Raw genomic sequence first — 14,060 nt, 5'->3', positions numbered from 1 at the left:
TCTTAAAATTAAGTTCACTGCAGATGAAATTTTTTGTCTTTTGGGGGGAAGTACTGACACTCAGTGTTTCTTTATGTTTAGTTCAGGGAGAGGTCTTTCATACAACCATCTTAAATGAGGAAAGTGAATTGCTTTTTATTCTCCATAGTCAAGTTAGAAGGAGTCTAAGAAGCCTGTGGATGGTGACTTCTCGTTCATCTCTCTATAGCTTAATAATTTAGAGCAATACAGGAAATAGCATAGAGCAATCAAAGATTCTCAGCCAAGGGCAGTTTTGCTTTCCAGGAGATAATGACAATGTCTGTAGACATTTTTGATTGTCAAACTGTGAGGGGAGGGGTGGGGTGGTAGAGGGTTGATTCAGGCATAATGGGTAAGGCCAGAGAGCTGCTAAACATGCTGCATGCACCGGACAGCCGTGACAACAAAGAATTAATGGGCCTAAAACATCAGGAGTGCTGAGGTTGAGGAGCCTTGGTATAGAAGGATAAAGGGACAGTCATTGTCTATTTATTTATTTATTTATTTATTTATTTATTTTTATTGATTTTTAACAAAGATGAAGGGAGAGAGAGAGAGAGAAACATCTACCAGCTGCCTCCTGCACCCTCCCTACTGGGGATCGAGCCCGAAACCCCAGGCATGTGCCCTGACTGGGAATCAAACTGGTGACCTCTTGGTGCATGGGATGACACTCAATCCACTGAGCCACACCAGCCATGCAGTCATTGTCTTCTTAAGTCCTTATGTCAGTGGTGCTTAAGGTTTTCTGATACAGCTTTGATTTCTAATTTGGGGATCCTGATGAGAATTTTCAGTGAAATAATTGAGGCCAAATAATTTTAGCCAAAGCGATGATGGGAGAGATTGTTTAGAATAGTGGTCAGTGGTTGCTGTTCCATTTATAGCAGTAGTTACTTTATCTCCTTGTGGTTACTGAGACCAGAGGAATTGAATCACTCCTCTCAAGTTACACATTGTAGGGCAGCTTCTGAAAGAAAAGTATCTGAATTTTTTGTCATTTGGGAATTAACTGAGGTGGTAAAACTCACAAGTAAACTTACTAAGGCAGCTGGATATTCTTGCTTGAAAATAAAACAAAAAGCAGACAACAAGCCCAACTTTTAGTTTTTCTCTAGCTCATTTTAACATTAATCAAATTTTACTTTCTCTTACACCTACATGTTTAATGAGACCAGGAGATTTTGTGGTTAAACTTTCAGTTTCTTTGAACTGTTGTTGGAGAGGGTGAATTGAAATGATCAATCTTGTTCTAATACTAACTCTTTTTCTTTTTAATCCTCACCGGAGGATATTTTCTCATTGATTTTTAGATAGAGTGAGAGGGAGGGAGGGAAACAGAGAGAGAGAAACATCGATGTGAGAGAGACACATCGATTGGTTGCCTCCCACATGTCCCAGACCAAGGTTGAGGGATGAACCTGCAACCTAGGTACGTGCCCTTGAACGGAATCAAACCCGAGACTCTGGTTGTGTGGGCTGACGCTCTAACTGCTGAGCAAAACCGACCAGGGCTAATACTGATTCTTCATGTGACTGGCTCTGAGTCATCTGACTCAGTTTATCATGGTATATCCTATGTAAAATGATACTGAGGCACCCTTAGTGGAAGCTTGAATGATAAACTTGAATGAGAAATGGACTTTTGTCATTTTTGATTGAAAGGTAGTGTAGGAATTAGCAATCCTTAATTGTAGAGAAATAGGGCCTTTACCATATTAGAAACATTTGAGGTAGGTTTTTTTTTTTTTTTTTTTTTTTAATAGGTTCACATACAGAAGTGTAGATTAGATTCTGAAAGATTTACAACATCTTTAAGTTCAATCATTAGCTATTCACAGTTCTTAGAGGTGTCCAGAGGAATGTTGTCAAATAGTTGTTAGTTGGCTCTGGTGATTTTAAACTAGGCACGCTTTTTTGGTGTGTTACATAGATTCTGTAGCCCCATTTCCCAAAATAGGCCGTTGGTTTTGTTTTTCTTGAAAATCTGTCAAAATAGGTGACCTCTCTCCTTGATAATTTTAACAAGTGTCACAGGGAAGTTCTTGACATCCTTGCTGCTCACTTTGATATGCAGATTTGAATACATATTAAACGCAGAGAAGCATCTTCCACTAAAGGTTTTATTATATTACTTTTCCCCATGCTTAGAATTTACTTTCTCAAAAGAAAGAGAGAGAGAGAAAAAATCCTGTAGTTGCATGCTCTTTTCTGCTTTTTTTCTGGGTTAACAGACCTGCAGGTATCCTACAGTAATGCTGATCAAGCCTTGTGGTTCTCAAACCTGTCAGATCTAGCGCCCTCTTTTTGTAATAAGTATTTTGAAAGGAATATTTAATGAAAGGAAATTCATAGGTGATACAAATTTCCTACACATACGATTTTAAAAAAACTAACTGTAAGATAAAGAATAAATAAAAAGAAAATAATTGTGACAAAATAATACACATTTCAATCTGTAAATGTGTATCAGGTGTCCATAAAGGGAAAATGTATTGGCACCAAGCATAGACATATAAGGTACCTGAGTATTTAGATATTTGCAACTTAAATACTGTGAGAGGCAAACCACCAGAATAGTGAATAAATCTTGGTAAAGATACAAATAAAATATAATTTTCTCTCGCTTTATTCAGTTGTTGTTTTTCTGGACATTTAGTTTAGTGCATATTAAAATTATGCAGAAGACCTAGTGTTTATATGTAAAGTGGAGTTAGGTCTATGCTCTAACCAACTGACCTACCCGGCCGGGGCTGATTGGCTTTTTAAGCAAAGTTATTTCAGTAATCATTTGTAACTGAATTTGTTGAATGGAATTTAGCTGCTTTTAGTGAACCTTCTGTGATATTTTTTGTTAATCCTCACCTGAGGATATTTTTTCCATTGATTTTTAGAGACAGAAGGGGGGATGAGGGAGAGAGAGAGATGCGAGAGAGACTCATTGATTGGTTGCCTCCTGCTCATACCCTGACTGGAGACCAGGGGATCAAACCTGCAACCCATGTACGTGCCCTTGAGTGCCCTTGACTGGGAATTGAACCCATGAGCATTTGGTGCCTATGCCAGTGCTCTAACCACACCGGTCAGGGACGAATCTTCTATATTTTAAGTGGTAGTCTGAGGGACTTTATTCTCAGACAAATTTATTAATTTGTTGGTTTCCTGATTGTAATTTGTAGTGCCAGTTGTCATATGTTCACTGCTGAATGTTTAGAGTCATTAATGTTTTTAGGTAAAGACCAGTTAGGTAGAGGAATGGAAATTTGTACCTTGAACTTGTTGGTTTAAAAAAATTATATTTTTAATGTCTATGTAGTATGAAACTAGAATGGTACATTTACTTTTTGTTTAATAACATGTAAAAGGAAAATTCAGTGAGTTAACTTTCATTGCTAGTCTTAATTTGCATGTTTTAGATTAAAAAGTGGTTGAAAGTAATATTAATAAGTGAGAATCATGAAAATGTTTAATTCTCGAAATTTTTCAGTCCGATTTTACTCATCACTAAAATTATTGGTTTATTTTGTGCCAAGTGTCACAGGTCTAATTCATTCTACAAAGGATTCCAGAGTTATGTCTATTTCTATTCCTGAGTGTAATTGAGTCTAGATGTTTTCTTTGAGGACACGCACATAAACTCTCTGTGAAGTATAGCACTTTGAAATCTATGTTTGATAATAACCTTAAAGTAATAGGCACTAGATCATGCAAGAATATCAGTAGTCTATTTGCATTCATTCAACAACTAATTGGTGCCTACTATTTTCCAGGAGCTGTTCTAGTACTTGTTCTGTGTTCAGGAAGAAGTAAAGAGATTCATAAAATGTTGGGGAAAATGGGTAGTGGAATTAGGGTTTAAATATTTTCTGCTCCTTTTTTTCCTCTTTTTCAAAACTTATCTTTATTGTTGAATATGTTACAGATGTCCCCTATTTTTGTCCCCATTGACCCCCTCCTCCCCAGTCCCACACCTCTCCTGCCTTCCTCACACTATTGTCTGTGTCCATTGGTTATGCATATATGCATATAAGTTCTTTGGTTTCTCTCTTCCTGCACCCCCGCCACCATTCTCTTTGAGGTTCTTCAGTCTAACACCCAATCTGTACTTCTTAATTCCTTCATCTTTTTCACCCATTCCCCCAAAACCCCTCCCATCTGGCAACCAACAAAAAGTGTTTTGTATCTATGATTCTGCTTCTGTTCTGCTTGTTCATTTGGTTTGTAGATTCAGTTGTTGATAGATATGTATCTATTGCCATTTTATTGTTCATATTTTTTATCTTGTTCTTCAAGAAGACCCTTCAACATTTCATATAGTACTGGTATGGGGATGATGAATTCCTTTAGCTTTCTCTAGTCTGGGAAATGCTGTATATGTCTATCGATTCTAAACGATAGCTTTGCAAGATAGTGTAATCTTGGTTGTAGGTTCTTGGTTGTAGGTCCTTGCTTTTCGTCACTTTGAGTATTTCTTGCCACTCACTCCCTTCTAGCCTACAAAGTTTCTTTTGAGAAATCGGCTCACAGACTTATGGGAGCTCTCTTGTAGGTAACTAACTGCTTTTCTTTTCTGCTTTTAAGATGACTCTGTCTTTAACCTTTTGCATTTTGATCATGATGTGTCTTGGTGTGGGCCTCTTTGGGTTCATCTTGTTTGGAACTGTACTTCCTGGACTTATGTCTGTTTCCTTCACCAAGTTAGGTAAGTTTTCTGTCATTATTTTTTTAAATAGGTTTTTAATTTCTTGCTCGCTCTCTTCTACTTCCAGCACCCTCATGATGCGAATGTTGGTATACTTGAAGTTGTCCCAAAGGCTTCTTACACTGTCCTCATTTTCTTGGATTCTTTTTGCTGTTCTGATTGGGTGTTTTTGCTTCCTTATATTCCAAATTGATGGTTTGCTTCTTGGCTTCATCTGTTCTACTGATTCCCTGTATATTATTCTTTATGTCATTTCGTGCATCCTTCATTTCTGCTGGTCCTAAGTTCCTTGAGCATCCTTATAACCAGTTTTGTTTTTTTTTATCCTCACCCTAGGACATTTTTTTTTTTTTTTTGCATTCATCTTCAGATGGAGCAGGAGGGAGAGAGGGAGGAAGAGAGAGAGAGAAACATCAATGTGAGAGAGGCACATCGATTGGCTGCCACCCACAAGATCCCAACCAGGGCCGGGGACAAACTGCAACCGAGGTACGTGCCCTTAGCGGAAACCAAACCCGGGACTCTCTGGTCCGTGGGCCAATGCTCTAACCGCTGAGCCAATCCGGCCAGGACATGGTTTTCTAACTCTGCATCTGTTATATTGCTTATTTTCATTTTGCTTAGTTCTTTTCATGGAGTTTCGTTCTGTGCTTTTATTTGGGACATATTTCTTAGTCTCCTCATTTTGGCTGCCTCCCTGTGTTTGTTTCTATGTATTAGGTAGAGTTGTTATGTCTTCTAGGGTTGGTAGGGTAGCCTATTGTAATAGTAGGTGTCCTGTAAGGTCCAGTGGCACAGTCTCCCTGATCACTCCAGCTGAGCCCTCAAGGTGCACCCCTTGTGTGGACCGTACACCCTTCTGTTGTGATTGAGTGTTGATTGTTGCTGTCACGTCAATGAGAGGGATTTACTCAGGCTGATCAGCTGTAAGGACTGTGCCCACTGACTTCTGACTACCTTGGAGAACCAGCTGTTCAGGGGCCAACCACAAGGAGCAAGACTTACTTCAATGGGGCTCTGGTACCCCTCACTGAGTTCACTCCTTGACTGTGTCACTTATGGAGGTGGTTGGGTAGTGGTACTTCAACGTGGTCTGAAGCTGTCCACTGGTGTGCTGGCTCTGGGGCAAGGTCAGCCACTGCCTGTGTTCTACCTGGAACCACATAAGCTACAAAGTCATGTGCCGAGGGCTGCTTCTTGTGCTGGTCCTGGAGGTGCCCAGGCAAAGCCAAGCTGTGAACCAAGGCTGGCTGCTTCTAGTGCTGAGCCTGGGGCCACTTAGTGAGAGGTGTGGGGCTCGCTGAGGCCAGATGCTGTTTGAGAGAATTTAGGAAAATCTGAAGCAGGATCCAAGACAGGCCAATCTTATGGTAAAGCTACTGGAAACAGCTTGGATCAGCCTGAAAGTTGGGTGGGGCAGGGCCTCCGGGAATCACCAGGGCAGGGAAAACTGTGTGAGCCAGGTTGCTGGAGTCCAATATATGGTGGCCGCTTGCCACCCCTGGTAAGGGCTCACCAAAGGAATAGCACCCTCCAACAGCAAGTTTATCCAGGAGAAAACTGCCTCTCCAAGCTCTCTCCCTATGCCAGACAACTAATTTCTTACCCTGTGTCTCTGGCGCCTTTCAAGCTGCCTCCGCCTCCACAACACAGCCCAGAAAGAGCCCTTTAAGAGGAACTGCCTGGGGCTCCAGCAGCATCAGCCTCACTCAGCCTCAGTTCCCGCTGGTTTTTACAGCCAGAAGTTATGGGGACTTATCTTCCTGGCACTGGAACCCTGAGCTGGGGGGCCTGGTATGCTATGGGGATGCCTCACTCCTCATGGAGGACCTTCACAGCTGAGGTGACCCTCCTGATTTTTATCCGCCACATGTGGGTGTGGGACCAGCCTGTTTGTGCCTCTGCCCTCCTACCAGTCTTGATGTGGCTTCTTTTTAAATTTTGTAGTTGTCAGACTTCATTCAGCTTGATTTCAGGTGGTCCTGAATAATGGTTCTTCTCTAGTTTATTTGTAATTTTGATACGGTTGTAGGAGGAGGTGAGTACCGCGGTTACCTATGCCGCCTTCTTGATGGGAAGTCTTTTCTGCTCCTTTTGACTTTGTTTAAACATTAAAATAATGTAACCATCTCAAGATTAGAGCAAATGCCTTTTTGCCCATTTTAGGTCTGAACTATGTTTAAAAATGTTAGGAAAGGGCTTTCAGAATTAATAAACTGGCTGTGGAATTAATCATTAGCCCTTATTTTGCAGCTCTTACCAGCCCTTTCTATAGGTGTTTTATTTTATTTTATTAATTATATATAAATGTTATTGTAGCACTGTTGGAGGAAAATTTTTTATTTTAATCTAAACAAATTATTGAATCTTTCAAGGGCCTTAGTTTTCCTTTTCTGTAAAATTAGATAGTTATATTTATTGCTGTCTGAGGTTTAGTGATTTGAGCCTTTGGGTATTTTTGGATTTTGTGTAAGGGAATTTTGTTCTGTAGTTCACTAAATTATCCTTACTGGGATTTAAATTTTACTTTTGAAATGATTCTTCTTTATATTCTCTTGTTGTGTTTTGTTTTTTCCTTATTGATGTTAGAGAGAGAGGAAGGGAGAGGGAGAGAGAGAGAGAAACATTGATGAGTGAGAACATCAATTGGCCACCTCCTGCATGCCCTAACTAGGGATTGGGCCCACAACCTGGGCATGTGCCCTGACCAGGAACCAAACCCGTGACCTCTTGGTGCATGGGTCGACACTCAACCACTGAGCCACACCGGCTGGGCTAGTGATTGTTTTTTTTAAGCTCTGTCGTTGTTCTCACAACTTTCTTTTCACTTTGCTGCTATCACCAACCTTTTTTGGACCCATGATGACTTACTGTACATATTTAATAATAAGCAGCAACAAAAGCAAAAAAAAGTGAAAATACAGCACAGTTTCCTGAGATGTTAATAGTTGGAGGTTTAGTGGTAAACTGACTCATACTGGGGCATTCTCTCCTTTGCCACCTGAGAGACATGTGACTGATCATACAGGTATCAGCATGAAAGGGTTGTTGGTTCAAGAACCAAAGTTTTGTTCAGTAACCAAGACGTTTTTTCTGTGAACAATTTGGTCAAGAACCAAATTGTTTGAGGTGGGAGACTTTCGAGAAATGAGGTTTGACTATTTGCTGAATGAATGAATGTTGTCAGTTTATGTAAGAAGATTCTACTGGCCTAAGCTGAAGGTAGAAGATGAAATTTTCTTCCAAACTGTGGTGGTATACATCAGAGTGTTAAAGAAAGAGCATTCACAGCTGAACGTTTTTATAAAAGAAAGGTTTTACTGAGCCAAAATGTTAGCCAAAAAAGACCAGGCCTGGGGCACAAAGTCTAAACCACCAGCAACATGGCTAAGTGGAAAACACTACCATCCTGCCACGTAAATAAGAAGCAGAGGCTCTTCGGGTTCTGTTGCACTTGCCTATTCTTTCTTTTGTATTATCTCATTATAGCCACCTGGAACTTTATGTGGTGTTCCAACAGGCATGAATATGAGCAGTTTTTTGTTAGCTGATTTTTTTTCTTTTAATACAATGCAACACGATGTTTGATAAAGCAAAATTCACACAGAGGGTTGGTTAATAAAAGATCACATTCTTTTGTGTATCCTACTGGGGGGGGGGTGTAGAATTGAAGTGGCTTAAATATTCTTTCTAGAATATTTACCATTATAAGATAATACAAAAATTTGATGCAATAAACTACATTATGTCCTGAAAATAAATTGTAATTATTGAATGATGTTATCAGCTGGTTTTTGGCTATTAACAGGAAGGTGACTGTTCTGTTATTCTGTCACACTAGCCAGCTGCTTTAATTTAATTTAAAACATTTTAGAATTTCTTGTCAAGAGCTAAAGGCAAACATTTTGGATCATTTACTATTTTATATCTATGCCACTGGGTTGTTCTCTTCTTGCTGCCTTTTCTGTGAGCAAGCAAAGAACACTATGAATAAATGTTTTCTGGCTGTATTGTGTTGTATGAGGTTAACTTTTTTTTCTGGTAATTTTTGTAGTTTAGTCTGTTTTTTTCTTAGAAAATTTGGCTTCTTGTCCATCTGATCAAGCTTATATCAAGTAACACTTTGTCCTGTGACCTCGTTTTCTGCTTTGCTACACAATGAGCTAAAGAAGGTTGGTTGATTATATACTCTCCTGTTTGGACTCCCTGATAATGTCAATGTTCAGTCATGGCCTGGAATGAAGGAACAGAATGATGAAGGTTGTAAATGTTACTATTCTTAGGGAGTGAGACCATAAATATCAAGACAGTTATGGCCTGGAAATGAATCATAGCTCTTCAAAGCCTATTTAAACTGTATATATATATCTTTGTATATTAAAACTGTGGCCTAATGTTTTATTTATTTGTAAACTGGTTTTCTTCCTGATTAGTAGCCGGGGGGTTGGGGGGGGGCAATTGCTTAAGTTTTTTTGTGTTTAGGGAGCTAATTTCAAAATGTTTAAACAAGAAACTTGTCCTTTTAAGTGAGTGGTGGGGCCACATGAATTCATGCCTTTCTTGTTTTCCTGGATAGTTGGGGAGACAAATAAGGACAGCACTCGTGCTCTAGTTTTACAGGTGGAGAAACAGGTCTTCACAAAGACCATGAAGGTGGAACTGGGAACAGAACTCAGAATTTTTCTTGTCTAGTTTTGGGGTTCACTTGATGCTTTTGAAAGGAAGTGTAACCTGGATTGAAAAGGGATAATTATCAGGGATTATTGGAAAAGTCTCTAGAAAAAGCAGAGTCTTTGACCTAGATTTGTGAGTTTGGGTTGCCCTATGATCAAGTGATTGTTTCATTTTGTGTTATTAATCCTTTTAATTAGGAGTTCCTGAACAGTTTTGCCATATGATAGAATATGAATTAGAGATTATGAGTAGCAATATTATGATCTTAGATTTTTTATTCTGTCAGAAGAGACAAAATAGGCTTCTGTTTTAGATAAAATTTAAAAACACTTAGATGTTGATAGTAAACAGGTAGAAAAACAAAGCTATGAAACTAGGAAATAGTCTGTATTATATTTTATATACTGAATAAATGTTAGATATAGCTTTGTATAAAGTTCAAAGGTGTATAAATTCCACTGTGGGACTTAATATAGGTTGGTCCTGGTTCATTGTCCTGCCAAACCCTTACATTTTGTGATAATTGATCCCTTGAAATATAAGAAGGAAAATAAAATAATGCATTAAAACCATGTAGGGACTAAGAACATATACTTTCCCTCCCATCTTCTAAGTTATTTTAGCTAGGCTAATAGTCAAATTAACAGAGACGGATTAACAGAAGAAAATAATTTTAATACACGCACATGACAAATTCACATAACCATACAAATTTCAAAGCCAAAATTGGGCATGTATGACATTTTGGATTTTAGACAGGACAAAATGGGGGAGGCACTGAATCTTAAATTTCAAGAGTGAGCCCTGGCCGGTTTGGCTTAGCAGTTGGAGCATCAGCCAGTGGACCAAAGAGTCGCCGGTTCAGTTCTGGTCAAGGGCACATACCTTGTCCCTGGCCCTGGTCGTGCAGGAGGCAACCAGTCGATGTCTCGCTCTTAGGTCTGTGTTTCTCTTCCTCTTCCCGGTCTCTCTTTCTCTCTCTCCTCCTTCTCCCTCTCTCCCTTTCTCTCCCCACACATCTCCCCTCTGCCTCTCCCTCTAGATAAATGGAAAAATATCCTCAGGTGAGGATTTTTTTTTTTTAAGGTGAGAACAAGCAACTTAGAGGCTAATTGAGGAAGAGTTGAACATACATGGCAGGTAAATTTTTGCTAGGCAACCCACAAAAAATGAGGTAATCTAGTAAACAAGCCTGCTTGACACCTTTCTGTCTACCATGCTTAATTCAAGCTAAGCTGAATATGGTAAGATTTCTTTCTGGAGCAGGATTTTCTGTCTGAATCTCTTGGGCAGGACAAGGGGGAGAGCAAAACATTTTTTTCTGAGTTTTTTGTTAATAACCAGCTTAAAATCAATATTCAAAAAGGCAAAAATTTTGGTCCTCTTCAGTCACCCTTTCCTTTTCTTTCCTGTATTACAAGTGCTTTTTGTCCTTTTGAGCTGTTCTTCTAAGTGGGTAAGCATCAGGGCAAAAAAATAAGCTATGCTTAGTGAGTTGTTCCTGATTCAGATTATTTATGATGAAAAATATTTCTGCTTGTGGGTACTTTTAGATGAAACAGGCAGTGAAACATTTCCTTCAAGTATACCTGCTGCTGAGTATCTTTGCTAGAATTATATATAATAAATTTTCAGACTCTAGGAAGAAACCAGCTTAGTTTGGTGGAAACAACTGGATTCCCATTTCCAGTGATTCTGGATAAACAACTTAGGTTTGTTATACTTTTTTATACATGGTATGATAGAAGTGAGTTAATAAAATTTTATTGATAAGACAGTGATTGTGGTGGCTATATGCATTGGCAATATTTAGGGGGTGGTGTTGAAGATTTGATTTTTAATATTTAAGCAGAGGAGACATTTCCATAATACCAGACATATGATGGGTGCTTAATTCATTATTATTGGTTTGCCCTTTCCCCTGCCACCAACACAAACCCCTTATGCTAAAAATTCAAAACTCTGTATTTGGATATATCAGTAATACACTCAGGCCAAGGCCTAGGTATGGGGGGAGTGTAGAGGCAGAGCGAGACGGTTTGGTTCCTTTTTCTTTTACAAACTCCTTAATTTATAGATACTCTCTCAAATTGAAGTTCAAAAATTGTGGAAAAATTAAAAGGAAAAGTTAGCTGTCACTTAAAATCCAATGTAGTTGTGATCTCAGTGTAGGGCATGATGAAATTGTGATTGTAACTAAGAAAATATAGAGAAGTAATAGTATTATATTATTTCAAGAGAAATAGAGAAATAATGTGTCTGTTAGAAGAAGGTGTGCAGATTGTGGGTAAGTACTGAAAGAATACAAGAGTCAGGCAAACTAATTGTGCTTTTTCTGGTGTTGTCCAGGGGGAGAGGAATTCCAGGTCCTTGATTTTGAGGACCTGATTGATGCTCATACCAGGGATGAATATATTAGGCTATCCCAGCATGATATGACACAATCTATATATATCCACTTGTTTTAGTACCCTGATTCTCTGCCTCTCTAGCAAGTGATTATAATCTTAGTTATAATAGCTGTTACTGAAGAGCCACTTGAGTTAGAGAAGGCTTTCCCTTCTTCGGCTCTTATCATGCTTGTGAGAAAGAACTCAGAAAAGTGACAGCAGTGTTAAAGCAAAGCAAGCATGTTTATTAAGGAAACAATGCAAATGAATTTATTAAGAATATACTTGGTGTAGTCCTGCCGGTTGCTCAATGGTTAGAGTGTCGGCTTGTGGACCAGTGAGTTGCGGGCTTGATTCTGGTCAAGGGCACATACCTCAGTTGTGGTTCATCCCCAGCCCTGGTTGGAGTTGTGCGGGAGGCAACCAGTCGATGTGTGTGTCTCACATCGATGTTTCTCTCCCCCTCTCTTCTTTCCCCTTCCCACTCTATCTGAACAAAAATGGAAAACTATCCTCAGGTGAGGATTAAAAAAAAAGAATATACTTAGCATAAAACACAAGCAGGCAGCTCACCTATTCTGAGCACTCACCTGGTGTGGGGGTTTAGGGGTTTTATACTCCTCACTACTGTAGGTTTCAAGGTTCTCTTGCTAGATATCTTGGGCAGGAGACTAGTTTTAAAGGTCCCTGTTTTACATTGTTGTGGGTTTTCCCAGAATTTATGAGAACATCTGGCCGATTTTATCTTGGCAGGTCCCAAGACTGATGACTTTGTTCAGTGGATGAGATAAACTCCTCTCCTGTCCTCTTCTATCTAGTCTGCCTAACATTAGCTATCTTTTTAATGTTTTTTATTGATTTTTTTTTTTTTTTTTAAGAAAGTGGAAGGGAGAGAGAGAGATAGAAACATTGATTGTCTGACTCCCGCATTCCCTCCCACTGGGAATCGAGCCCACAACCCCAGGCATGTTCCCTGACGGGGAATCGAACTGGGGCCTCTCAGTCTGTGGGATGACGCTCAATCCACTGAGCCACATCAGCCGGGCTAACATAGCTATCTTTATTAAATGTCTACTATCTAATGTGCCAATCACTGAGTTAGGTATTTTACAGACATCTTAATCTTTACAGTAATACAGCAAGCTATCATTTTACAGATGAGGAAATTGAGTCTCAGAAAGGTAATGTGACTTCCCAAGACTTAATATCTAATTGAAATCCTGAGATTGGAATTCAGGTCTTTGACCCCAAAGCTTTTTTCTCTATGCCAGGATACTTTTCAGGTAGATTTGCTTATCGAAAAACATTGTGCTGAATGGTGAAAGTAAATGGGCCCTTTGATAACTCTTTTTTATTACAATTAAGTAAATTGACATTCTAGGTTTTTAAATAAATGGCCTGTGAGTTTGGTTTTATGTAAATCTTCATCTAAGGGACAGGACTTTTCTTGGTCCACTTAAGTAGATTTCTGAGCTTTAAAATCGAAGGCATCAGATCTTAGGTTATGTTCAGGAAGGAGGGGCTGAGTGGCTGCTGAATTTCCCAATACCTCATTTGGCCTTGCCGTAAACTTTTTCTTTAATCTACAGCAAACTGTAGTTTTTGTTCCTTTCTGTAAAAGCATAGTTATTTTTAGTTAACATAGTGTAATTAAAAGAATATGTTTCCCAGATCTATTTTAATTCTTTGACTAATTGGGATCTGAATATTAAGTTTATTTGGAATCATTGGTAGTCAAAAAATAGATTAGAGATATTGTAAATCTTCATTGTAAATTCCTAGTCTACAGATTTATTTATGCTGTGATTGTCTCCTATATGTACATAGTAAAAAATAGTTTCTGTACTCATCAATATTATAATCTTTTACTGCTCTGATACCGCTAATGGAGCTTTTTCATTAGATTTGAAGAGAAAATTAGATAATGAATTCATTCCAGTTTTAAAAAATTGACCCAGATTAAGTAAAAGAAAAAACTTTGACATTCTTCCTTTCAGCTCTCCTTGAGAACCATTTATGAAGCTCTTCTGCAAACCTCTTATTGAATTTGTTGTTTGTCATAGTTTAGTAGAAAAAAACTATCCTGGAAGTGAGCAAGCACATACAACATTGCACAGAATCAGCTTGTTTTTCTGAACCTGCATACTTAGCTTTTTAACGAAAGACTTAATTTATTTTTTTGTTTTATAGGAATATATTTGTCCCAGATGTGAATCAGGCTTTATTGAAGAAGTGACAGATGATTCCAGGTATTGTACAAGCTCATGAATAAA

General features: G+C 38.7%; 1 protein-coding gene across 3 annotated transcripts in view; it reads left to right on the top strand.

The window, feature by feature from the left end:
- The window catches only part of RNF115 (ring finger protein 115), a 78,313-nt gene that overhangs the window by 7,889 nt on the left and 56,364 nt on the right, over positions 1 to 14,060 (top strand). For all 3 annotated transcript variants that reach the window (XR_004960981.1, XM_036273544.1, XM_036273543.1), the window contains exon 2: positions 13,978 to 14,036. Coding sequence is in view for 2 of the 3 variants with exons in the window: in XM_036273544.1 (XP_036129437.1) it covers positions 13,978 to 14,036 (59 nt within the window). In the remaining variant the exon portion in view is untranslated. The remainder of the gene's footprint in view (positions 1 to 13,977; positions 14,037 to 14,060) is intronic.

The sequence above is a fragment of the Molossus molossus genome, unplaced genomic scaffold (genome assembly GCF_014108415.1).
Source record: "Molossus molossus isolate mMolMol1 unplaced genomic scaffold, mMolMol1.p scaffold_m16_p_20, whole genome shotgun sequence".
Taxonomy (NCBI): domain Eukaryota; kingdom Metazoa; phylum Chordata; class Mammalia; order Chiroptera; family Molossidae; genus Molossus; species Molossus molossus.
This window is presented reverse-complemented; position numbering and strand designations above follow the sequence as displayed.